Source organism: Hemicordylus capensis, chromosome 1 (assembly GCF_027244095.1).
Source record: "Hemicordylus capensis ecotype Gifberg chromosome 1, rHemCap1.1.pri, whole genome shotgun sequence".
NCBI lineage: Eukaryota > Metazoa > Chordata > Lepidosauria > Squamata > Cordylidae > Hemicordylus > Hemicordylus capensis.
In genome coordinates this window covers 165,040,438-165,064,836 of record NC_069657.1, presented here as the reverse complement: position 1 = coordinate 165,064,836, position 24,399 = coordinate 165,040,438, and the positions used below count along the sequence as shown (strand labels likewise).

Below are 24,399 nucleotides of genomic sequence, written 5' to 3'. Positions count from 1 at the left end.
TAATAATCTATTGGATTGTCCCATAATTTCCCCCAGAATTGCACTGTTTCTTCTTTGTTTGGTGTTTTGATGTTTCTTGCAGTTTCTCCTTCTATGCTTTGGTAGAAACGTCTCTGATTTGACTGGAATTGGAGATTCTGCCTGTGTTGTGTAATTCTGGCTTCGTATCTGCTAATCTTCTTTGACACTGCTGTTATTCGCTGCTTTATTATTTCCAGGACTTCTCTAGTTTTCCTTAAATCTAGGTGGTATTTTTGGATCAGATACTGTTTGGTGTTTTCATTCTTCAGCTTCTTGTCTTTCATATCTTTTAATTTACTAGCATCTGATCTGAGCCTGGAGATTTTATTTTCTAATCTAATCTTCCATTTAGGTGATGTACTACTTTCTTTTTTTACAGCTCCACTGATCTTATATCCGAGCTCTTGTGTTGTTATTGTTGCTGCACTGTACATTAGTTGGTTTGTTTCTTGCAAATTCTTGGTTGTTATTTCTGCAAGTGCAGCATTGACATCTTTTAATGCCTGAGCAAGTTGTTCATTGGCGACTGTTTTTAGAGCTGGAAGTCGAACCCTGGTGGTTGTTTGGTTCATGTGCTCGGTTATTTTTTGCTTTAGTTCTTGTTGCTTTTCTGTTAAACAGCATTTGGGTTTTTGAGGTGAAGGCAAAGGGGAGGTTGCCTGGTTTTGATTTTGAAACAGTTCAGCAACAGTGGCATCCTCTATTTCCAACACCTCCTCCACCTGCGCCTGAGCAACTTCTTCAGTTGGTGGTAATTCTTCTTCCATGTCTTGAGCCTGTGTTGCTCTTTGCAATTCTTCCAGCTCAACTCCTGTGAATACTTTATTTCTTATTATGAATCTTCTCTGGTCTGCTAGCCTTTGTTCTGTTATTTCTGTATCTTGATGCTTCTCTTTCCAAATTTGGTACATACTTTTAAAATAACCTCTTCTAGTTGGACTAGACTTGTAATAGCAGATCATTATTTCCTTTTTGGCATTTTTTGTATTATTGTTGTTATTATGATTTTACATTTTATATCCCGCTCTTCCTCCAAAGAGTCCAGAGCGGTGTACTACATACTTAAGTTTCTCCTCACAACAACCCTGTGAAGTAGGTTAGGCTGAGAGAAAGGTGACTGGCCCAGAGTCACCCAGCAAGTATCATGGCTGAATGGGGATTTGATCTCGGGTCTCCCCGGTCCTAGTCCAGCACTCTAACCACTACACCATGCTGGCTCCTATCTTTGGACATTTTCAGAGGCTTTGGAGCTCATTATGGGCAATCGTGGGTTTGACAAATTAAAGGCTTAAAAGGAGGCACACCAGGGAATGTAGATGCTGAGGAAACGCAGTACTGACACTATGTGTAAATACATCTGCACAAATGTTTGGGGTTGCCAATGCTAGTTAATTCTAATCCAACATCACAGAAATTGTTTGGCTGATCTAGATTTTCCCACCGTATATATACACTTCCCAGTTTTAAACATGGCAACTCCAGAATGATCAATTTGTTCAATACAATATCAAACATATCTGCAAGACATATGAACAACATGCCTGGGAAAAAATGTATTCCTAATATTCTGTATAATTAAACAGAGAAGATTTAATTTTGAGTCACCCAGGTTAAGTGCTTGTTAATTCTACTTCTATCCTCTTACGGAATAATTATGCTAAGTTACTAACCACTTAATTATGGCTGATTTAACCAGTGACACAAGAAAAGAAATTGATTTTTGCATAATAGTGGGGGGGGGTGATGGTGGGAGAAATGAAAAACATTCTAGCACATTATTAATAGATACAAGCCACAGTACTTCAGTTTTAAGGCAAAGTACTCAAATTGGAACAAGTGACTAACTTTCAAACCAACCCTGTGCCAACACAGGTTTCCTGAGGCATGAGGAATGTGTGGGTGATTTTTGGAGATCCTCCATTCTCTCTATAGCCATCTGTGCTGTAGAGAACCTCAGGAACAGTGTTCAGGAGGAATAGGTGGCTGAAGAGGAAAGAGGGGAGAAAGCCCAAAATTGTGGCCCCTCCTCCCACAATGGAAAACCTTGGTGCATCAGCGCAGGCTTAATCCGGATATCAGCCAGTGTGTCTAATACTGAGATTTTATGCATCTACTTTAGCTAGAGAGAAAAACATGGAAAAAGAAAATCTAGTTTATAGCATCCCAACAAAAGCAGCAGCATCTTATCTCTGGCAAGAAAAGAAAAGCTGTTTCAAAGCCATTTTATTTTGCTATTTCTAAAGGAGGCCAGTGCACAATACTACCAGTCTTGTAGAAACATGCTATGCCCACCTCTACGCCAGTGCTTCTGAAGTGAAGACGCCTTTTCATAACTTTGCTGAGCCAATGCAAGAAAGAGAAGATCATGCCCACAAAGCAAAATCAAGAAACTATGTGCCTTCTTGTGTGCTGCTTTGGTTCAACCGCTGCACAAAAGCATGAATTCTGAACCTGTACCCACAGGAGATACTTTCTACCTAGCCTTCTGTGCGGTTGCAACTCCATATTCTTCTAAGAACACTGGCTTAAAATCATGCATGTGCCACAAATAAAGACTCCTCCCCAAATAATTACTCAGCATCTCTGTACCTTTCTAGCCACCTATTGCTTTTTAGTGCAGGAAGGGCTGCTTTGTAATGGTATACGACAGAACCATGGGTCATAATTACTTCAGTACAATAGGCAAATATCAAAGTGGCTGGCAGTGGGTGGGTGGGTGGGGGATAGAAACATTATAAATCTAAGCTCAAACAGATCCTTTTCTATTAAAAAAAATCCAAAGATCCAACTTCAACAGAGCCAATAGTTCTTGTAGTGTGCGACAATAAAAAATAATTAATGCCAGATGCTCACTCTTTTTCTAAAAAGCGGTACTGTCGAAAAACAGTGCCTGAACTCCTCCTGATGACATCCCCCACTCCCTTCCAGAAACAGTGACAAAGGCAGTTTACTCTCTCCCAGATACAATGACAAATGAGATCATTGTTTCCACAACTTGGCTTCTCTACTCTGTTGACTCTGCCTGAGGAAGATATGTCAAGAGCTTTTCTTCTTCTTTAAAAGGTGTTTTGATCAATGCTGGCAGCTTCACAAATGGGAAATCTTTTAAAACTAGAGCATATCAGTTGAGATGCAACAGAATCCATTCATATCTGCACTCTTGTGTTCACAGCAGCATAATGTTCTATTTCATGTGATATTTTAAACTGACATGGCTTCATAGAAAGAGACAACAGAAGGAATATGCACAGCTAGTATTAAAAAATCTGCACAATGGGATTTCAGTCCACCAAATCTCCATGAGCCAAGCATGGAATAGAACTAGAATTAATAACTTAATGTAGCAACACAGTCTGCATTTATTACTTTATTGTTTTGATACTTTGCTTTTCAGCCAATATTGGCTCCCAAAGTGTCTTACAATAAAAATCCATGAGAAGACATGATGGCCAACATTCCACAGGACAGGAAGTCAGTGTTAGAAATGTGGTGGATATAGCTCTATGGAACCACCTAAAAGCTGTTTCAAGTTGCTCTACAGCTGCCACGTCATGCTAAACCATTGGGGATGCTTTTCAAGTTGTGCGGCAAGTCCCTAACACTGACATCAATTAATATAAGTTGGGGTGTGTGTGTGTGTGTGTGTATACACACACACACACACACACACACACACAGAGTGAGGAGAAGTAAGTAGTGATGGTTGCATCTCACTAATCCAGTTGTATGTTTTGAGTTGCTCTTGCCATAGCCTGCTTGGCATGTTTATTCCTTCTGTGCATTTTTAACTAAGCCTAATTGCTGAATCTACCAAAAAGAGAGAGAGAGAAGAAAGAAGAAGAAGAAAGCAGCAGCAGCCACAATTGGTATTCCAACAACTGTAGAGGGATGTACAGTACTTCTACTTCTATGTAATGGAAAAAACTTCAACCAATAATATCATACCTTTAGGGCCTGGTGGAACACTAAGTACTGTTGTGGGTAACAGGACTGGTTCAGACATAGAAGACAGGAAAAAGTGCTTACACTACCAGGACCTAATCATGGATTAATGCTTTCCTACCTCCCACCATGAGATGAATTTTTCAAGATCCATATGGACCCTGGAATTGTAAATGGTCCCTCCATTTTCTTACTGTTCATAAGAACTTTCATGCACAGTTGTACAAATGTTATATCTTGTTAATCATTTAACATCTGACAATAGCCTCATAAAATGGCCACCAAGTGCCTCAGAAAAGTTCACAACTTGTGCAGAGCTGCAACAGTGTGGTGATCAAGTATGCCATTGTTTTTGAACCCCACAAAAGCATATCTCCCTTTCAGCTACTTTTGCGAAGGAGACAAAGCATTACCTACTGGCAAGGAAACACAATTAGTTAGCAATGAAACCTCCAGTGCAATGCAGACAGGCAGAGAGCCAGCCTAATTGGTTACATGGCATTATGACATCATCACTCTCATTCTGAGTGGCTGGGATCATGAAGAGACAAGTTGTTCTGGCAAGAACAAATCTGCCCACTTTCCTTTCACTACAATCTTAATCGATAATTACCATCCCTGTTTATTTTTTATTTTTACATTTATATCCCGCTCTTCCTCCAAGGAGCCCAGAGTGGTGTGCTACATACTTGAGTTTCTCCTCACAACAACCCTGTGAAGTAGGTTAGGCTGAGAGAGAAGTGACTGGTCCAGAGTCACCCAGCTACTATAATGGCTGAATGGGGATTTTGAACTTGGGCCTCCCCGGTCCTAGTCCAGCACTCTAACCACTACACCACGCTCGCATGCGCATGTGTGTGCACTTACAAGTTTTTGGATATCTGCTTAGTTCATTTTAGATCCCACTCAGGTTGAATCAGGAAGGCCTCATTCTGAATGTAGGTGCACACACACTGCCTTGATACTAGCGCCCAGAACAAAAGTCATTCTGCACAGAGATGAAAAAAATTAGAGGGACGACTGATTACTATCCTCACAAGTTAACTTACTTCAGCCTTCACATGTCTTCCATCTTGAATTGGAGTGGATGACATCATTACAAACTATGCCCTTGAGCCACCCAATGTGTTCCTGCACCTGTAGCAAATTTGGTTCAAATCATTTAGGTGGTTCACAAGTTAGCCCACCTGCATGCCAAATGTTCATGGGTCCACCATTTTGAATCAGGGTGGGTGACATCACTACAAACTGCGCCACTGAGGCATCCCTATGTGTGTCTACTGCTGTAGCAAATTTGGCTCAAATTGGTTAGGTGGTTCATGAGTTAGCTCACTCGTCCTTCAAATGTTCACGCGCGCCTGCCATATTGAATTGGTGTGGATGACATCATCACAAACTGCCACAGAGGTATCCCTACGACTGTTCCAAATTTGGTTCCTAATGGTCCAGGCATTACAAGGTTGATAGTGGGAACACACACACACACACACACACACGATGCCAGGTGATCTCAAAAGTTTACTTTCCTTAAGGAAAGGAGGCTTTAAAAATATATATAGAAATGGTCCTGATTCAGCAGCATAGCAGGGAACCAGGCTGCAGACAGGTATTGTGTGGGGCAGGGGGAGTGAACTGATCAAAGATAGGGAGATTAGGGCTGGGTATACCATACTGACCCCTTGGAAGTACATCTTTGTATTAAAGTCATTCTATTTTAGTTCTTTTATTCCCTTTATATGGTCATGGAAATAAAATGGGAAACATCAGTGAAAGGGGCAAATCCATGCTTCTTATACCTTTTAACTTGCCATTTAGCTTCCAAGATTTATTTGACTGCACAAGAGAAACACAATCCTTACAAGGGCAATTTGTGTGTTTTGTATCAACAGTAACACTGCATTCTTAAAGTATTTTATTTCCGAGAAGCTGAGTTTCTGCCTCATGTCAAGGTATGACATGCCACATCTAACTGCGGCTTCCTCTTTTACTAACCTAGGACAAGCTGCACTCAGAGCATGACATTCCATTAGTATTACACAAAGTAAGTGTGCTGGAATTCCCTTTAGCATTCCATAACTTGCCTAGAAAATGCTTACTGAGCAGATTACCAATGATGTGAAATGAAAATGTCCCACCACTAGATTTTTCCACAGAAAAATGTTCAATTTTTAAAAATGAATTGTTTCATAAATTAGATACATAATGAATTGATTCATGACCAGTCAAACTGCCCAGGTGACTGTCCCTAGGAAGTTAACAGGTAATATAAACACATGACCTATTTAGTTGTACAGGCAAACCCCAGTATCCAAGAGGGTTCTATTCTCGGATACATAGTGGAACCGCAGATACCAAATCATTGAGGCAACAGGATTCGGGAGCGGGGGTAGGTTCCTGGAGGCTCCAAAAAGGGGATGGGGATGGTGATAAAGGGCCCTGAAAATGGCTTTTAAAAAGTGCCCTACCAAGCTTCGCGGATGTCCAGGTGTCCATCAGTTCCCCCCCAAAAGTCCCAAATCCAGCATTGTAACATGAAAAATCATAGGTTTAAAAAAATATTTAAACACATGTTACACAAAATTGCTCCTTTCCTCAAAATTGCAGCTGGAAATGACCTCAGAAGTCATTTCCAGACACCCTGAACCCACGGATGTGTATAACTAACCTTCCCCTGCACTCCGCATATGCTGAGGTTGGGTGCCAATTACCTGACCGCAGATATGTGAAACCGCAAATGGAGAAGTTTGCCTGTACAGTAGAAGATAATGGATAGAAAATCAAAACCCAAGCAGATATAATCCAAGCATTCTAAAGCATTTCCCAACAACGCAATTTAGGAATTAGAACATTTTCCAGAAAACCAACATCACTGCATGTTATACTTACAGAGATCTCACCAACTGCTTTGACAGCCTTCTCTTTTCTTTGCATGAAGTCATCATCCTACAAAGCATTTAATTTAAATAACTTTAAAACCACACACACAAACACACAAATATTCAGCCTCAAAAGTGCTAACAGAGATTAGCCAGCTTAGCCAACTTGCTTCTGGCTGAAGTGTTCAAATATTAATTAGGTGGAGAAGTGTCAATTGTGTTTGCTGTCCACACCAGATAAGTGAGATCCATAGTAAATTTCAGAAGATACTTGGTCCAGAAGGAAGTAAAGAATACAGACTATAGTACAGTACTGGCATCTGAATAATCACTTCCAGTTGGGTGGCAAATGACGCACAGAAAGATGCTAAGAAGCTATACAGATATAGTCAGACATGGGGAGAAGAACCTATCTTGGGTTATTTTCATCCAAGCACTTTTAAAAATTTGAATGATCTGGTGTATGCGCATTACCTTATTGTAGTGGACAAATGCATATCTTAATATTGAGTTATCAATATCTAATCACCTTGTAGTCATAAAGAAACATAGCATCTCTTTTCCTTCCCAGTCTTCTCCTGAACTAACTGGTGAGAAAAGTAATTTTAAGAATGGGAAACATACTGGAGTTTGCATAAACATATGTAAGTTTGCCTGATGCTATTGCACATGCATGGAAAGTTAAAACTAGATTGAAATGTCTTACAGAAACAGCCCAGGCACCTTTAAAGGGAATATAATTTCTCCCATGTCAATCATACTGAATAAGTGTATTGTCTCAAAGTTTCTTCTTATTATTTTAACCGTCTTTTTGTAGCTGTAATTACAAAATATGCTGAACATTTACCTCAGGGAGGCTATGTGTCTTTTGAAACTGAGATATGGAATATGAGCGAATATAATCTCCCATTTCTTCTCGGGTTTCTATGGCACGTTTCACCAGCCACTAGGAACAAACGAAATAGAAAAGGAGGAGAATTGCTAGCATTATTACAACAACTTGGTTCTAAATGGAAGGTTACATAGGAAGCTGCCTTCTATTTAGTCAGACCCATGCTGTGTGTATCTAGTTTGATATGTCTACACTGATTGGCAGAGGCTCTCCAAGATTTCAGATTTTTCTCAGCCCTACCTAGAGATGCCAGGGATTGAACCCATCCCGGGACATTTGGCATGCATGTAGATTCTCTTCCACTGACCTACAGTCCATCCCTAAATGCATGCATGCAATGGCCAACATCTAGACTGCATACATACAATGGCCAACATCCAGCAAAATGCCAGAGGAAGAGTGATTTTCAGCGAATTCCTCTTCCCTCTGCAACTGCCTACATCTCAAGAAACTATGTCCCTGAGGGTTTAAGACCCTCAGATAGTTTTGGGAGGTATGGGTGGAGAAAGAATGCAGAGGGAAGAGGAGATCGCCAAAAATCACCCCTTTTGAAACAAAAAAATTTGGTGTATTGGCAGAGAGATGTCAGCCAACATGATTAGATATATTTAATCAAAAATGCAATTTCAAGGAAGGAACAGCAACAGTCTCTATTACAGGAAAAACTACATATATTATACCGTGTTTCCCCGAAAATAAGACAGTGTCTTATATTAATTTTAGGCCCAAAAAATGCACTAGGGCTTATTTTCGGGTAGGTCTTATTTTGCACACACCTCCCCTGCCACGGCAGGCAAGCACAGAACAACTTACTCCGAGGTAGTGCCCCAAGTTTCAACCCCGTCTTCTGCCGTTCTCGATCCCTGCGGCCAGCGCGCGGCCGCAAACCCCCGCCTCCCGCCTAGGTCTTATTTTCGGGGGAGGGCTTATATTAGCGGCACATCAGAAATTACTGCTAGGTCTTACTTTCGGGGTAGGTCTTACTTTCGGGGAAACACGGTAGCTACAACTTTATTGGTTATTACCTTTAAAGTCCTAAATGGCTTAAGGTCCAGGTTACCTAAGAAAGCGCCTTCTTCTGCCATACATTAAGGTCATCAGAGGAGATCTATCTCCAATTACCACCAGTACGTCTGGTGTTGACTTAGAGGCAGGCCTTCTCTGTAGCTGCTCCTGGGCTGTGAAATGCGCTTCCAGCAGAAATCCGTAGTTTGAGTTCATTGTTGGCCTTCAAGAGAGCCCTTAAAACCTATCTGTTTGGTCTGGCCTTTCCAGGGTTTTTTAACTGGTTTAAATATTTTAATTGTTAATGGTTTTAAACTGTTTTTAAGATTAATTTATATTGATTGTTTTTAAAATGACCAATTCACAGGTTTTGTTTTTGTTATTGTGCACCGCCCAGAGCCACTGGCATGGGGTGGTATATACAATAAATAAACAAACAAGCAAACAAACAGCAATGACTTTTAATGGCCATTACAAGCTAGTTTGGTGTAGCAGATCAAATGTTTGACTCAGACTAGGGTGACCTGAGTTCAAATGTATTATTATTATTAATAATACTTTATTTGCTAGCCATCCCATAACAAATAAGTTGTTCTATGGGTGGCTCACAACACAACATTAAAACATCCAATAAAAACACATACACATCAAATCACAACATATGCACATACAACAATTTAAAAACTTTTTAAAATCTATTTTAAAAACCAATATTAAAAAGCCTGATTGAACAGAAAGTTCTTCACCTGGCATCTAAAAGAACAAAGTGATGGTGCAAAGCAAACCTCACCAGGGAGGCTGTTCCATAAATGGGGTGTGATCACCAAAAAGTAGGGTTGTGCAAATTGATTCGGGCACAAATCTAGCTGATTCGGGTGATTATGAGACAAAACAAATCACCCCTGTGGTCAATTGGCTAGATTTGGGTACAAATCAAATCGCGCCTGATTCAATTCAAATCGATTTGAGATTTGGATCCCTCCCATTAATTCCCCCAGATTCCCAGCTTTCATTTTTTTAAAAAAGCTAAGCTCTAGCCCGTGTAGAAGCGAAGTTATGGAGCAAAACGTGTGGTCACTATTTTTCAAGTGTCTGGATTCTTTGGTGTATAATAACTTCCCCTCAATGAATCCCTATGAGAATTCATTACACACCTTCATTTTGACTGTCGTTTCAACAGCGCCAACTGTCAACTGCCATGTGCCAACTATACCCCACTCCCACCCGAAAGGCAGTGGGGTAGTACTCAGTTTATGTTCTAGGATTCTTTTCAAGTGTTTAGACTCTTTGGTGTCTAATAACCTTTCCACATAATGAATCCCTATGAGGATTCATTACACACCAAAGAGTCTGAACACCTAAAAAATTCCTAAAATATAAACTGAGTACCCAGTGGCTTGTGGGTTGCAGGGTTGTTGCCACTAATTCCCCACTCCCACCTGCAAAGCAATGGTGTCAAAATGAACAGAAGAAATGAAGGTGTGTAATGAAGACACCAAAGAATCTATACACTTCAAAAATACCTAAAAAAATAAACTGAATACCCAGTGAGTGGTGGGGGTGGTGGGGTGTAGTTGGCACATGGCAGTTGACAGTTGGCACTGTCCAGTGACAGTCAAAATGAACAGAAGAAATGAAGGTGTGCAATGAATCCTCATAGGGATTCATTATGAGGAAAAGTTATTATACACCAAAGAATTGAAACACTTGAAAAATAATGACTGCACATTTTGCTTCATAACTCCACTTCTACAAGGGCTAGAGTTTAGCTTTAAAAAGAAAGAAAGAAAGAAAGAAAGAAAGAAAGAAAGAAAGAAAGAAAGAAAGAAAGAAAGAAAGAAAGAAAGCAAGCAAGCAAGCAAGCTGGGGATTCATTTTAGGGCTAGGATATGGCAACTTCGAATCCCCATTGTTTCCTATGGCAGAAATGTTCAGAATCAGTAAAAACTAAAAAAAAAGAAAAAAGAAATCATTAAAAATCAACTGCGTGTCCCACTGCCTTCAAATTTGGGTGGTAGATGGCACCCATGGGGAACTACCCACTACCTAAATGTGGTGCCCCTAGGACCTTGTTAAGTGGTCTGAATCGGTCTGAATCGAATTAAAGCACATACAAATTGAATCTGGATTGATTTAGAGGGGGTAGATTTGGATACAAAACAAATCAGGGGTGATTTGTTTGGGGCACAAATCAAAACAAAAATTCAATTTGTGCACATCCATACCAAAAAGGCCCTCTTCCTAGTAGCCTTCCCTTGCCTGGCAGGGGCATTTGGAGAAGGGCCTCCAAAAAAAGATCTTAATGTCTGGGTTGGGACAAATGGGGCAAGGCACTCTCTCAGGTAACCCATCCCCAAGCCATTTAGGACTTTAAAGGTTAAAACCAGCACTTTGAACTGGGCCCAAAAACAAACTGGGAGCAGTGCAAACTTTTGATATGACACAAAGCTCAATGGAGGATCTTGGGCCACATCATAGAATGGCTTGAAGATAAAATGGGGACTATTTCATGTATTCTAGCTCAAGCTCTTTGAATACAGTGGGATACAAATATGACAGACAAGGCAGCATTAATCTTCACCTTTGTTTCATTAATACATTCATTCCCTTACAAACATTTCAGGCATATTTCAACTTGGTTCCTTTGATGCTCTAATCAGTGTGGACAGTGTGGGTTCATTTGTCTGAAGTCCTGACTCAGAGTAAGGGGCTAGGCCAGATGTTTCCCAGTTCTGCTTTTTATGCTCCTGGTGCCAACAGAAAATGGATGCAAGCGGTAGCAAAACCCATGAGCTGTCTTGCTTGCACAATCTAAGGGCTTAGCTCATATTGTTAATTGCGCAATCTAAGAACCTAGCTCATATTGTTATTTGGCAAAACTGAACTAGACCAACATCAGTGCTGCTAACACAAGCATTAACGGAAATTGCTCAGAGGGTAGAGATAAAAAGAAAACTTTAAACATGTTTTTGCTATAAATTAAGAAGCAACTGGCAGTCCTGGGCCAAATCTGGCTCCATAGTTGATTCTGAGCCTCTCTAGATGGAAATTTGAACCAATTTACTGGAATAATGATTTTGACTGATTGACCACACCAGTCAATCCCACAATGTACTGGGCATCTGGCAAGCCCAGCTCTCTTTCTCAGCACCACCTCCTCAGCAGGCGAGGGGGCAAAAACCCACATGTGGGGACAAGAAAAGACAAGAGAACTAACTGAAATGTTTGTACAGCCCACACTGGCTCTGGTTTAAATAAAGTGCACACATCTACGAATCCTGCCGCAAAAAAAAAAAAAAAAGTTCCAGTTTAGAAGACCTTGTAATGTGGTCACTCTCAGTTGTCAGCTTCAGAGGCAAAAGAGGGATGTGGATAAGCAGCAGAGGCTGTGACAAGAGATTTGGCTCCAGCCCTTCAGGGGATGTGGCGGGGGCGGGGGGGGGGGGAGCGCTGGAGACGTACCTCTTTTGGTCTAAAGCAGCCATCACAAAACTAATTGTTGACTAAGCCTGTAGATGTAGGAGCCAAAAGCTTTATTCCACTTTTTGTAGGTATTGCTGAAGTATACAAGAGAAAGCCTGTTCCCTAAGCAACCAGTTTCCCAGACAAAGGATTTAACAGTACCTGCCAAAAAGAGATCCACGCAATATAATCCATAAGCCACACTCTGGCTTGGCTTGCCTGAAACTTTAATTTTGGAATTAAACACTATCACATAACAGCACCAACAGCAACATGAGCAGAAGGCAGATTACCAGAAAGAGAAACCAACGCAACAATACAACAGTTCCAAGGACTCGGGGCAAAAGAAGACAGTTTGAAGGCACTCTGCCTTGTTGACAGCTTTTAAAAAGTTAACTGTTTTTGCTTATGTTTATTTAATGCTGCAATTCTATAGAAAATGACTTTGAAATTACCAAGAAAAAGCCTCATTGAAGAGGGGAATTAAAAGAAGATGGGACAGAAATGTTTAATAAAGGGCTCAAGGGCCAAGTTAAACATCAGGCTTAAGAAGTTATGTCTAACACTGTTCAGGATCTAAACATATACTGAAATTATAAAACTGCAGACACTCAAGCATTTCATCTCCTTTTGGATGTATTTCTCCGTTTCATAGATTATCTCTAACCCTTGCCTTTTAAACTCAGTAATCTTGTGGTAAGGGTTGCTGAGTTTTAAAGGCAAGGGTTAGAAATTATTTATTTACATTTAAAATGTAAAATTATTTTTACATTTTATATCCCGCTCTTCCTCCAAGGAGCCCAGAGCATTGTACTACATACTTGAATTTCTCCGCACAACAACCCTGTGAAGTAGGTTAGGCTGGGAGAGAAGTGACTGGCCCAGAGTCACCCAGCTAGTTTCATGGCTGAATGGGGACTTGGACTTGGGTCTCCCCGGTCCTAGTCCAGCACTCTAACCACTACACCATGCTGCGAGGTGGGGACCACGTAGTTGCAACTCTGATCACTCTATGCAGTTTTCCCCATAGTTGTGTGAAGGGAGCACTCTGGTCATTGTAACTTGTTCTAAAATTTCTGTTCTTGTATATCCATCATATCAAAGTAATAATTAAGAAGACATTTTGCACTTCTGATATGTCATTCCAGAGTTATCAGATTAACTGCTTACAGCAAGCACTGCAAAGCTACCAGAAAGGTTCACTCCAAAGCATTTGGGGAAACATTTGTGACAAGGCAAACATGATCTATTTGATCTATCTACTCCCAATCCAGTGCTGTTTGCTCAATTGAAACTGTTCCTTAGGCCAGGGGTTCCCAAGCTTGGGTCCCAAGATGTTGTCGGCCATTGTGACTTGGGATGATGGGGAGTGTATTCTTTCATAAGTAGACCCCAAGGTCCAGAACCCCTGCTTTATATTATTAGTTCTGTTGGAGTATTTGCCTTCCCCCTGCACAGTGGCACTCTTACCCCTGGACTCCGGGGCCAAAGTCCAGGGACTCCACACCCCCTGGGGGAGCCCCCATATCCTCTTTTGTCTCTCCTAGGTGGTGTGGTCACCGCTGGCCCACACTGCACCAGGCAGCCGAGTGTGATTATGACCTGTACCGCTGTACCAGGTGCTTTAGAGATCGAGTGGGGAATGAAATATGTTAAGTTGCGTGTTGAAATATTTCTGCTACTGCGTATTTGCATAAATATACCTGATCTATATTCTTACATTCTTATGAGTTCAGTTGCTGATTGTGCCCTCAAGAACCCACGTGTTAAAAATACTCTGTTTGTCGTGTGTGTGTGTGTGTGTGTGTGTGTGTGTGTGTGTGTGTGTGTGTAGGGGGATGATGCTTAACTTGTGACAGGGGCGGCTCCAAAGGCTTTTAGGTCCAGCTTCCAAAATTACCTACAAAGTGGAGCCAACAGAAAATTAGGGTAACATTTCCATTTCCTTTTTCTGCCAGCAAACTCTTTTCAGTATTCAAGAGCCTAATGCAATTCTCACCTGGCTTCCTACTTAACTCCTTGTGTTCAGAACACCAGACAAAGAGTAGGGAACCCAGCCAGCCAGTTGCACTCTCTCACTCTAACATACATCACAGGGTTAGGGCAAAGATAAAAGTGGGGGGGGGGAGGCAGAAGAACCTCCAAGAGTCTTTGAGGGAGGCCAGAACAAGCAGACCTTTTTCCTCCCAGATACCTAGACCGCTTGCACTGCTAACATGTGCCAGACCTCTGCTACACCAGGGAGGCCTCAAACTGCAGCCCTCAAGCTGTACAACTCCCAGCATCCCCAGTGACAATGGCCAGTAGCCAGGGATGATGGGAGCTGTAGACCGACATCTGCAGGAAGGGAGCATTTGAGACGCCTATACTGAACTATGAATCTACCTCACCTTTCAATAAGGTGCTTCAAACCCGAGATCTTGCCCACCTAAAGCAGTAGGTGTGCACAGAAGCCTTCTCCTGCTGCCTGAGCTCCAAGGGCCTAAATCTCAGGCATAACACTAGTATGTAAAGCTGCTCAAGGCAGGGAAGCCAGCTAACCCTGACTTCCACTGTCCCCACTAACAATAAAAGAGCCTTGCCAGAGTGTGTTCCTGCTGTGGTGGGATTCTCCTGCATCCTAGCACTGTATGCAATTCGTCACATGCAATTTAAATTATTTATTACATTTATATCCTGCTCTTCCTCCAAGGAGCCCAGAGCAGTGTGCTACATACTTGAATTTCTCCTCACAACCCTGTGAAGTAGGTTAGTCGGAGAGAGAAGTGACTGGCCCAGAGTTACCCAGCTAGTTTCATGGCTGAATGGGGATTTGAACTCGGGTCTCTCCGGTCCTAGTCCAGCACTCTAACCACTACACCACGCTGGCTCTCTAACTTGAATCAGGTCAACAGCCCTGGCATAGCCTCTGTCTCTTGACCAATGGGAGACAATCTTGGTAACCTGTGGAGCTCAGAGGCTGACGCAAAGCACATTTCTGCACTTAGGAGCTACCGTTCAGTAACAGAGCACTTGCTTTGCATGCAAAAGGTCCCAGGCTTAATTCCTAGTTAAAAGATCTCAAATAACTGATGTTCAAAAATATCTCTGTCCAAGACCCCTAAAAAACTGTTGCCAGTCAAAGTAGACAATGCCAGACTAGATTGACCAATAGTTTGACTCAACATAGCGGTTTATATACTTAGGTGTTCAGCTAATAGGTTGCAACACCAGCTTTGAGGAAATCACTCTATTTTATTCAATGCATACAGGACCATTATGTCTTACCGAGTTTATAGGCACTATTTGTGTAAATATTTTTATGTGTTTTCTTGTTTTCAAAAAAGACTTTTTGAATCTATCCTGATAAGCCTGATTCAGAGTGGATACCAGAACCATTAATCTTGCGAACACTGAAGGCCATGCTTTTTCCATTATTCAGTAAGTAAGTATTCTCTAACTTTACTGGGAAAACTTTTCTTCCCTCAAACTATTGTGCCCTAGAATTAAATCAGTACATCTGCTTCCATAAAGTTTCTTTCTGAAGCGCGCGCACACACACACACACAGGGGAATTCTGAATGTGATAAATGGATGTGTGTTCTAAAGCAGCTCTGAATCAAACACTGTACCTGTACAACAGGAAATATGTGGATGAAATCCAGCCCCTGTATTTGATGAGGCTCCAGGCGATGAGGGCACTTCATTTTTGGCAAGACTGACACAATTTTCTCAGTTAAGGCACTGTAAGCAAGCAAAGCAGGAGACTGTTTAGGTGAAGAATTTCTAATCAACATTTAGCAGTCTGAAAGTGCCCTCTAGTGGCTGAAATCAAATGCTAAGGTTTCTTTAAAAAGAAATGAAGAGAAATCATGCCTATGTCAACAACTCGTTTGTACAACTGTAAACACCTTTTACATAGCTCTGCATCAAACAGGAAAGCTATAAAGTACAAAAGCTTGCAAACACTTCTAATGTATACTCATGGTTTTTATTTAGCAAATTTATTGACCACCTGACTTCCATAGACTCAAAGCGTTTTACATAAATTAAACACAACAACAAAAACAATCATTCTTATTCAACATGTTACTTAGTAAAATAATACAGATAGGGCCTGGGGAATTGTCTGCTATTATAAAAATGCTGTAGCAGTCTTGAAACGAAGCAGATCTGGCCCCGATCCAGAGCATGGATGGAGAACAACTGGGGGGCCCTTTGTAAACCATTCTGAGCATCTAAGCCACATATAATATGTAACAAAAATAAGTTACTTCAGCACAATCATGTTTACCCTGAATATAAGACTTCTTTAAGAGTTCAGTGGGATTTAGGCATAGTGAGGATTGCAGATTTAGACCAGCACAGGTTCTCAACCTCTTCCCAGATGTTGCTGGACTAGAATTCCTATAACCTCCAGCCATCATGGCCAATGGCTGATGGGGTTGATGGAAGTTTATAGTCTAGTTCCATCTGGGAAACCAAGTTTGAGAACCCTGGTCTAACATATTCCTAGGTAAGCTAAGGACATTCCAAACAAGAAATGAATGGATCAACGGAAATAGCATCCAACTGAGATAGAGCAAGAAATATAGCAGCATGTAGTGTATTGAGGGCTTCTACGTATTCTTATTAAGCCAATAAAGTAGTCATCTCCTGTTCACGGCTATTTTTACATACAGGATGAGAAGGACCCAACAGAGGCTTTTTAACTGGGGCAGAAACACCAAGATAACAGAACTTAAGGGATCTGAAGTGAGGAGGGTCTAAATTTCTAATTTCTAGAACTCAGTTGGGACCAAACCAGACATGACATGAATCATGTCATTGGTCCTGGCACGCTTGCTTCCACCCAACCCTCTATAAACAGCATGTGTGGGAAACATGTGCCCAGTCAGGACTGAGACCACAAGGGGGAGGTTGCGGGACTTCAACTTTACCCACCAGCTGCAGTCCCAGTTTGGGTTTGGGCTACCCCACACATAACTGAGGCCTGTGGGTGGCATTCGGTTCTTTAGCCGAGAGGTGGTCCTGCAGTGGAGGCTCCTTCCTTAAACAGGTAGAAGGACCCCTTGTGCAAGTGCAAGACTCTTTCCATCAACAAAACTTTGCTTTGTCATAAACCCTACTGAGATCATGAGAGGCCTAGTTGCAGTTACCTCTAGTTTGTTTCATGGTGACTTCGAACCAGGCCTTCGCCATAGCGGCCCTGGGACTGGGGAATGTGCTTCCTGTCAGAATAAGGGTTTCCCCATCGCTAGCTACCTTTAAGGAAGCTCTTAAGACACACTTTTCTTCAGGCTTTTAGTTTAAAAAAAATTATATTGTTTTTGACTGTTCGTTTTAGTGGACTTAGTTTTTTTTTAATTTTTTATGTAAACTGCACGTGTTAAACAATGAAGCACCGCTGTGCTAAGTCTGAATGCTGCTCAAAGACACGATTCAAGTTGCATCCAGTTTGGCACTTAACCTTTTGCACAAATGTCACCTGTTGCGCGGAATACATCAAGGGGGGAAAACCCTGTTTCTGACTAGTTCTCTGCCAACTTACATTTTTTGACCAATGGTTGAGTTTTCCTGAAACAGCAAGTCCACATCAATGTCAAAGCTGCATGTTGTAATGCACCAAGTCATGCCGCCTACTACCTATAAGGCAAACACACACTTGATCACAAGTAATTCCAGGGGCCACTTATACATTTTAACACACACACACACACCCATGCCAAAAGTGGGGGGGGGGAAGAGAGAATCAAAACAATGATGCTATTGGAAAACATATATCTTACAGTTGTTTGCCTGTTAACCCATTCTGTTAACTAGGACTGGCACCAAAATTCCAATAAATTCAAAGCAAATGTCGGGGGTTTTCCCAAAAGCAGTATCTGACAGTGTTTAAGGGATGGCAAATTAGTTTCTATAGGACATGTAAGATCTATCAGGCAGTTCCTGCACATCCCTACCGTTAATCTCCTTTCCCCCTGAAGGTGCTCCCTTCTTTCGATGAACCCCTTTATTATTGCTCTTTTTCTGCTCTATAACATTCGCCTCTTTGCATCCCACATCACAGGCATTCTCCTGCCCTTCCTGCATAGCTACCACCAGGCTACACACCATCTCTATCATATACCCCCCTTATTTTTCTGCCTCCTCTCACATGGATCTTTCTGCATCTTCAGCTCACAGCTACCCTCCCCCACTCTTCTCTCTGCATTCTCATTCCTTAAGCCTTTCACTCTCCCCGTAAATCATACACAGAGGTCATTTACACCCAGGCTTTCCCCCTACCTTGCTTCCACACAACCAAAAATTGAAAGCGCACACAGCTCCCAAACCCGGGCAAAACACAGTTTTTGATTGTGAATGACACAGAGTGAGTCTCAGACTCATTTGGGCTTTGCAATATGTCTGGATGACTGCAGAAGGCTGGAAAAAGTTGTGCCATTTCCACCCTATATCTCTAAATCCAGAAAAGGGGGAGAAACAATGCAGAGAGGAATGATGCAGGAATTCTCCCATCCCACTAACAGGCTTGAACAAGTCTTTAATATTCTACAAAGATCTTGGAAAGGGCGGTAAACAATGGGTATTTGGAATTCCCCCAGTGGGGTGCAGCTAGGGAGCTACTCACATGCTAGCGTTAAAAATGTAATAACTGCCTTGCTGGATCGGATCTAGTCCAAAATTGGAATTCCCTAGCATGGGATGTGGTGATAGCCACCAGCCTGGATGGTTTTAAGTGGGACTTAGACAAATTCACAGAGGACAAGTCTATCAGTGGCTACTAATCTTGGTGGCTATAGGCTACCTCTGTGTTCAGAGGCAGGATGCCTCCAAACACCGGTTTCAGGGCAGCAACAGCAAGAGAGAGGGCATGCCTCCATCTTCGGGTTGCGTGGCTTCCCAAGGCATCTGTGGGAAACAGGGTGCTGGCCTTAGGTCTAATCCAGCAAGGTTGTTCTTAAAACCGCTTCCTGCACCAGCCAGCCAGGTGCCTCTGCAAGCTCACACATTGGAGATAATAGATTTTATCTTTGATTTGCCACCAGCATCTGTTACTTACAAGCCCGCTGCCTCTGAACATGATTAGGCAGAAAAGCTAAATGGAACCATTAATTGACCTATTAATGGACTTTCCTTCCATTTTAAAAAGCCATCTAATAGTAGTGAACTCCAATGTAAAAGCAACAGGGGATGTTGGTATGGTTGCCTTACAATCACGCACCTAATTAGGCCTATTTGTTTTTCCAGTTTCCATCTAAGGTTAACTGTTCCAGCCAGCCTACAGCAATATCCAAAGTTATGCTGCTACGTTCAATATAGAGGAGGGGTCTCAAACCACAGCCCTTCTGGTGACTGGCTGTTGTAACTGGGGATAATGGGAGTTATAGGTCAACAACAGCTGGAGGGCTGCAGTTTGAGACCCCTGGTTTGAAGTGAAAAGGTATGGGAATATCCTGACTAGAACCAGCTAGGGGCCCACGGCAAGACAGATCTGCCTGAAGACTGGGAGTTCCTACTGCAGCCATGACTTGTTGGCACAGTGAGATCTACCACCTGTCTGCTGAAGAGAAGACTATTTCTAAGAATCCCTTTTTCATTCCCAGAAATGGCTCAGGACATTTTGGTAGCCAAGGCAAAAAGTAGAAGTTCAGCCCTGTTACCCGTCCACCACTGTGATAGAACTATAATATAAATAAGATTGCTATCCTTTAACACCACCCTAGAATCTGTCACACAAGGCAGGCTTTGTAGGTTCCGCTCATCCATCATTACTCTAATACATTAGAACCCAGGGAGTCTAATAAAACTAAATTGCACATATAAGTCAAAGCCCAGCTGGATTAAATTTGCACTATTTGCACCGATTGATGGATCCACTAAAGTTTTAGTTGACTAATCAACCCAATTCTATTTATTTAATTTGATTTATACTGCCCTTCCTAAAGTGGCTCAGGGTGGTTTACACTAGAATTTAAAAAAAATCATAAAATCAAAATCAAAAGCAGATTCAAATTACAATTAGAACTAGATAACATTAAAACCTTATACTGCCCTATGCCCAATGTCCTGTTAGTTATACAAGCTTGCAGTCTTACCTTATCAAAGGGGGAAAGCCCTTTGATTCTTGCCCGGAAGTATCCAGCTGCTACCAGCAGCTCTAAGATTTCAGCTAACTTAATATTTTGCTCTTCATCTTCTCGGGTTTCAACCTAAGAAATGCAACAAAAGTAGATGTTTTAAAAGTTATATTTGCCTTCTAATGCACTGGGAAATGCTTCCTTGTAGAAAACATGCAGATTACATCTTAACAGTTTAATACTCTTACCACTGGTTCCATTCCATCAGCTATGCAAGCAGTCTATAGGTTAACTGCATATCCACCAGGAAGGACCATGCAAAGCAAGGTGGAGAAAGACAAAACAGGACAAAAAGCCTGCTACATTTAAATCCCAAGCAGGATTATTTGGGTGTAACAGAGTGAGTAGGAAAGGAAAGATTGTGCTATCCAATCGGTGTCAACTCCTGGCGATCAGAGCCCTGTGGTTTTCTTGGCAGAATACAGGAGTGGTTTACCATTGCCTTCCTCCTGCACAGTATGAGATGATGCCTTTTGCCTTTGTCCCTGAAGTGACCATCTGCCTCCAGCACCTTCCTATATTGCTGCTGCCCGATATAGGTAACAAATATATATTTACTAGGCACAGTCTGGGAAGCATACCGGCGGGGATTCGAACTAACAGTCTCTTGCTCTCTAGACAAGCTGCTTCCCCACTGCACCATCGCAGCTGATCAACAGAATGACTACTTAAAAGGAAATATACTTAGCATGTGTACAGTGCTTTGACTGTGCAAAGCACTTCACATTACCATGATATGATCCCGACAACAATCCTGTAAGGTATGTAGGTATATTCTCCCCACATTGCAGTTGAAAGGAAGTGGCTTGCCTAAGGCTACCTAAGTAAGTTCATGGCAGAAGTGAGATCTGAACCAGCCTCTCAGTCACTATGCTACATCAGCTCTCATCTTCCATGGTTCCTACTCAGGACTGCAGCTTTAGGGCTGTGTATTAGAACTGCCCAAGTATGTTGCAGTGTCTTCTTCAATTAGTAACTGCTTAAATTTCCATGAGGTTTTTTTTTGTTTTGGTTTTTTTTGATTGCACAATATGGAAAGGAAAGAAATACATCTTCCTTAACTGAGGGAGTTGAGACTTAAAATAATTTGCCATTTGTGAAGACTAACAAGAGTACAGCATTTAAAATGTATAACAGTTTAGCCTGACTACTGAAATTCTAAAATGTATCACCATTGTACTGCAAGCACTAATATATATTTTCCTTACATCTCAGTTTGAAGCGGGGGGGGGATGCGCTTTTTCAGATATTTAGATCCTGGAACTGGCAGGAGGTCAGACATGAAAATGTCAAGCTGTTAAAAATACACTTCTGTTTGGACTTAAACACAATACAGTATTGCTTTTATTTACACCACTGAGCACTTTATTTTTCCATCCAATTAAAAGGTCTAAGGACAGCTTCAGTAGTTATAAAATTAATGTATATGGTGTGTATACACAGTGCTGTGGGGACTCCCACTGTTCCACATATGTACACAGTTGCTGATGCTGTTTTTAAAAGGTGTGTTTCCCTTCCTCCAAGTCACAAGGTACCTGAGAATTCGGCAATGTATGACATGGCCCTAGGAACGGAGACCAGCTATTTGGCTTCAGATTCCTGCTTACCCATGGACTCCCTGGGTAAGACTAAGCAGCTGTGTCTCAGAATAAGTCTCTAGAACAGAAATGGTCATGGTTTGCCTTATAGGTTTGTTGTGATCAATAAGAGAAATATTATTCTTATTCCTTAAGCAGACAGGCAAAGGTTTTCTAATTGATTTAACAGTAAAACACATTAATGAACTAAAATATTACCATGCCTCCAGATTTAGGTTTGAAGACGACAACAGTTTTCCTGATGCAGCAATTCTCAAGTTACAAAATGTACATCTGTAGAGGAGATGCATTTCCACGTACAAAAACGTATCACAGGAGCAAACCAAGAAAGCAAAGTCTCTCTCCCTCTCGGTCCATCAGAGCAAGAGAGCAAACGTTCTAGTGACAAAGCAGAGTTTCTACTTCCAAGGTTCCTAGATGCATTACAGCATAATGCACAGTAGTTTCACAATCCACAGAGATCTTTAGGGTATACTACATTTATTGGACTACCAGTTTAGATTCCTGAACGATAACAGAACTGTGGTATTCTTTCCATGATGTTCTGGGGGGTATTTCAAACACAAGATACAACAGCCTCTGGAACAGAACATATTGCCTATAAACATCTGCCAATCTCATACTAGCATCCCTAGACAACCCACACACATTTAGGTTTGGAGGCAGAAGCTTGCTTGAGTCAGGCAGACTCACTCGATCTGAGTTCAGTCTTCTATTGTCAATACCAATACCTGGATTAAACCATTTTAAAGAGAAGAGCGCTCTTTGAGCACGTGCAGAATATCTTTTGCTCAACAAAGATCAATCCAGCTGCTCGCCCCCACCCCCCCACCCCCCGCCGCATACAACACACACCAGCCAGTACCAAAGTCTCCAGGTAGTATCTCCTCAGGAAGCACTTCCAGGAAGCCTTTAAACCCTGCCAGCGCAATTCGATGCATGCTTACGCAAAAGTAAGCTTAAGTGTGTTCAATGCAGGACCGCGCACCATATCCTGTTGTGCATAGGATCGTAACCTACATTTCTCATTTTACAAACAAACAAACAATAAGGGTGGGGAGGGGCGGTCCAAGCTGTGGCACCCAAAAGACTTATTTATTGTAGCATAGGCTTTCCTGTACTAGAGGCTCGTCGCCTTCTTCACTCAATGCATTTTAGTAAAGAAGGGCTGCTCGAAAGACACACCCACCATTCCATAGGAGACTAAAAGGTATCACGCAGCCACCGTTCCCAAAGGCTCCCTAGTTCTGAAAAGCAAGCCTCTCCAACCTAGCTCCTCCGAAATTGCTGTCCCCCTGCCAGGATAACTTCCAGTCCTAAATCACTGAAGGGAAGCAGCATACGCAGGGCCAAACCAACTACGTGAAGAGGGTGAGCTGGAATCAGGGGGAAAACAACATCGAAGCCCTGCTGCAAAACCCCCGCCCCCGCCCCTTACCTCCTGGGGAGGGTGATGTTCTTGTCCCTTAGGAGTACCCATGCCCACTCGAGCTCCAGCAGCCACACCACTTTTGACACTGTCACATCCGCTCGCTGCAATGTAAAGAATCCCTTAGTCAGATGTAGGAGAGAAAGACCTCTGTGTGATGTTTCTCCTTCCGCAAAATCTGTTTCCCCCTCTGTCTTTCATTGGTTAGTCCCATGCTTCGGCACGCCCAGTTCGGCTGGACTGTACCATTCCAGAAATAAAGGGGTGAAAGTGAATGAACTCAGTCTGCTCATGTGACTGCCTGGAACGGAAGACAAGACGAGGGGGTGGTGTTTTGGTTTACTGGCGGGTGGCTGGTCTGGTCCTTAGAGCAGATATTTGCTATGTTAAGGAGCCTCGAGGCTGGAATTAAAAATTTAGGGTAATGCCGCGCCTCGAATGAATGAATGAACGAACGAACGAACGAACAACTTTGTTACGATCAAAGATCAGACGTAGCCTGCCTTTACAATTTAAAGTTTAAATTGTTGGTTCTATGCATCATGACGCTTAGTGTGTAATAGAATAATAAAGTATCCCTTATTTGAAGAACCACCCTTTATTGCAGGAAAGTACACACCTCTACAGAGCATAAGGATTTCTTCACTGCCCATCTCTCGCCTTGCAGCTAGCTTTGTCACAGTCCGTGCAAGCTCCCCCACCCACCGACTTACCACCTTTCCCCCTCCCCTAAGTCGATACCAGAATGGCTGCTCCCATTGTTACTGTTTCAGCAATTAACCCTCAAAAGTCCAGGTTTTGTCCAGCATAGATATAACCAGCATCTCTCTCTCTCTCTCTCTCTTTCCCCAAAGGCTACCTCATTTTTCAAATGTTCTCTGTATTTCTTGACTGCTGGATGCTTTACTGTTGATGGTCGATCCTAAAAGACAGAAGCTATCCACCCCTCCAATGTCTTCATTGTCAATTCTGTTGCTGTACCCGTTGACATTAGTTTAGTCTTCTTTACATTTAGTTTTAGTCCCATTTTTTCACTGTGCTCCTTGACTTTCAT

The 24,399-nt window shown here is 42.1% G+C and overlaps 1 protein-coding gene across 4 annotated transcripts in view; it reads right to left on the bottom strand.

Annotated features, from left to right (window-relative positions):
- Positions 1 to 23,528, bottom strand: part of CCDC93 (coiled-coil domain containing 93) — a 65,137-nt gene extending 41,609 nt beyond the window's left edge. Inside the window, exons 1-7 of one of the 4 annotated variants that reach the window (XM_053260146.1) lie at positions 23,355 to 23,445; positions 22,115 to 22,189; positions 20,277 to 20,390; positions 17,729 to 17,823; positions 15,810 to 15,921; positions 7,687 to 7,785; positions 6,850 to 6,906 (exon numbers count right to left, since the gene is read on the bottom strand). In XM_053260146.1, the coding sequence (XP_053116121.1) occupies positions 6,850 to 6,906; positions 7,687 to 7,785; positions 15,810 to 15,921; positions 17,729 to 17,823; positions 20,277 to 20,390; positions 22,115 to 22,117 (480 nt within the window). In that variant the 5' untranslated portion in view covers positions 22,118 to 22,189; positions 23,355 to 23,445. Of the gene's footprint in view, positions 1 to 6,849; positions 6,907 to 7,686; positions 7,786 to 15,809; positions 15,922 to 17,728; positions 17,824 to 20,276; positions 20,391 to 22,114; positions 22,190 to 23,105; positions 23,297 to 23,354 lie in introns of those variants that run through there. The other 3 variants (XM_053260132.1, XM_053260139.1, XM_053260157.1) reach the window with 3 other exon arrangements.
- Between the last annotated feature and the right edge of the window lie 871 nt (positions 23,529 to 24,399).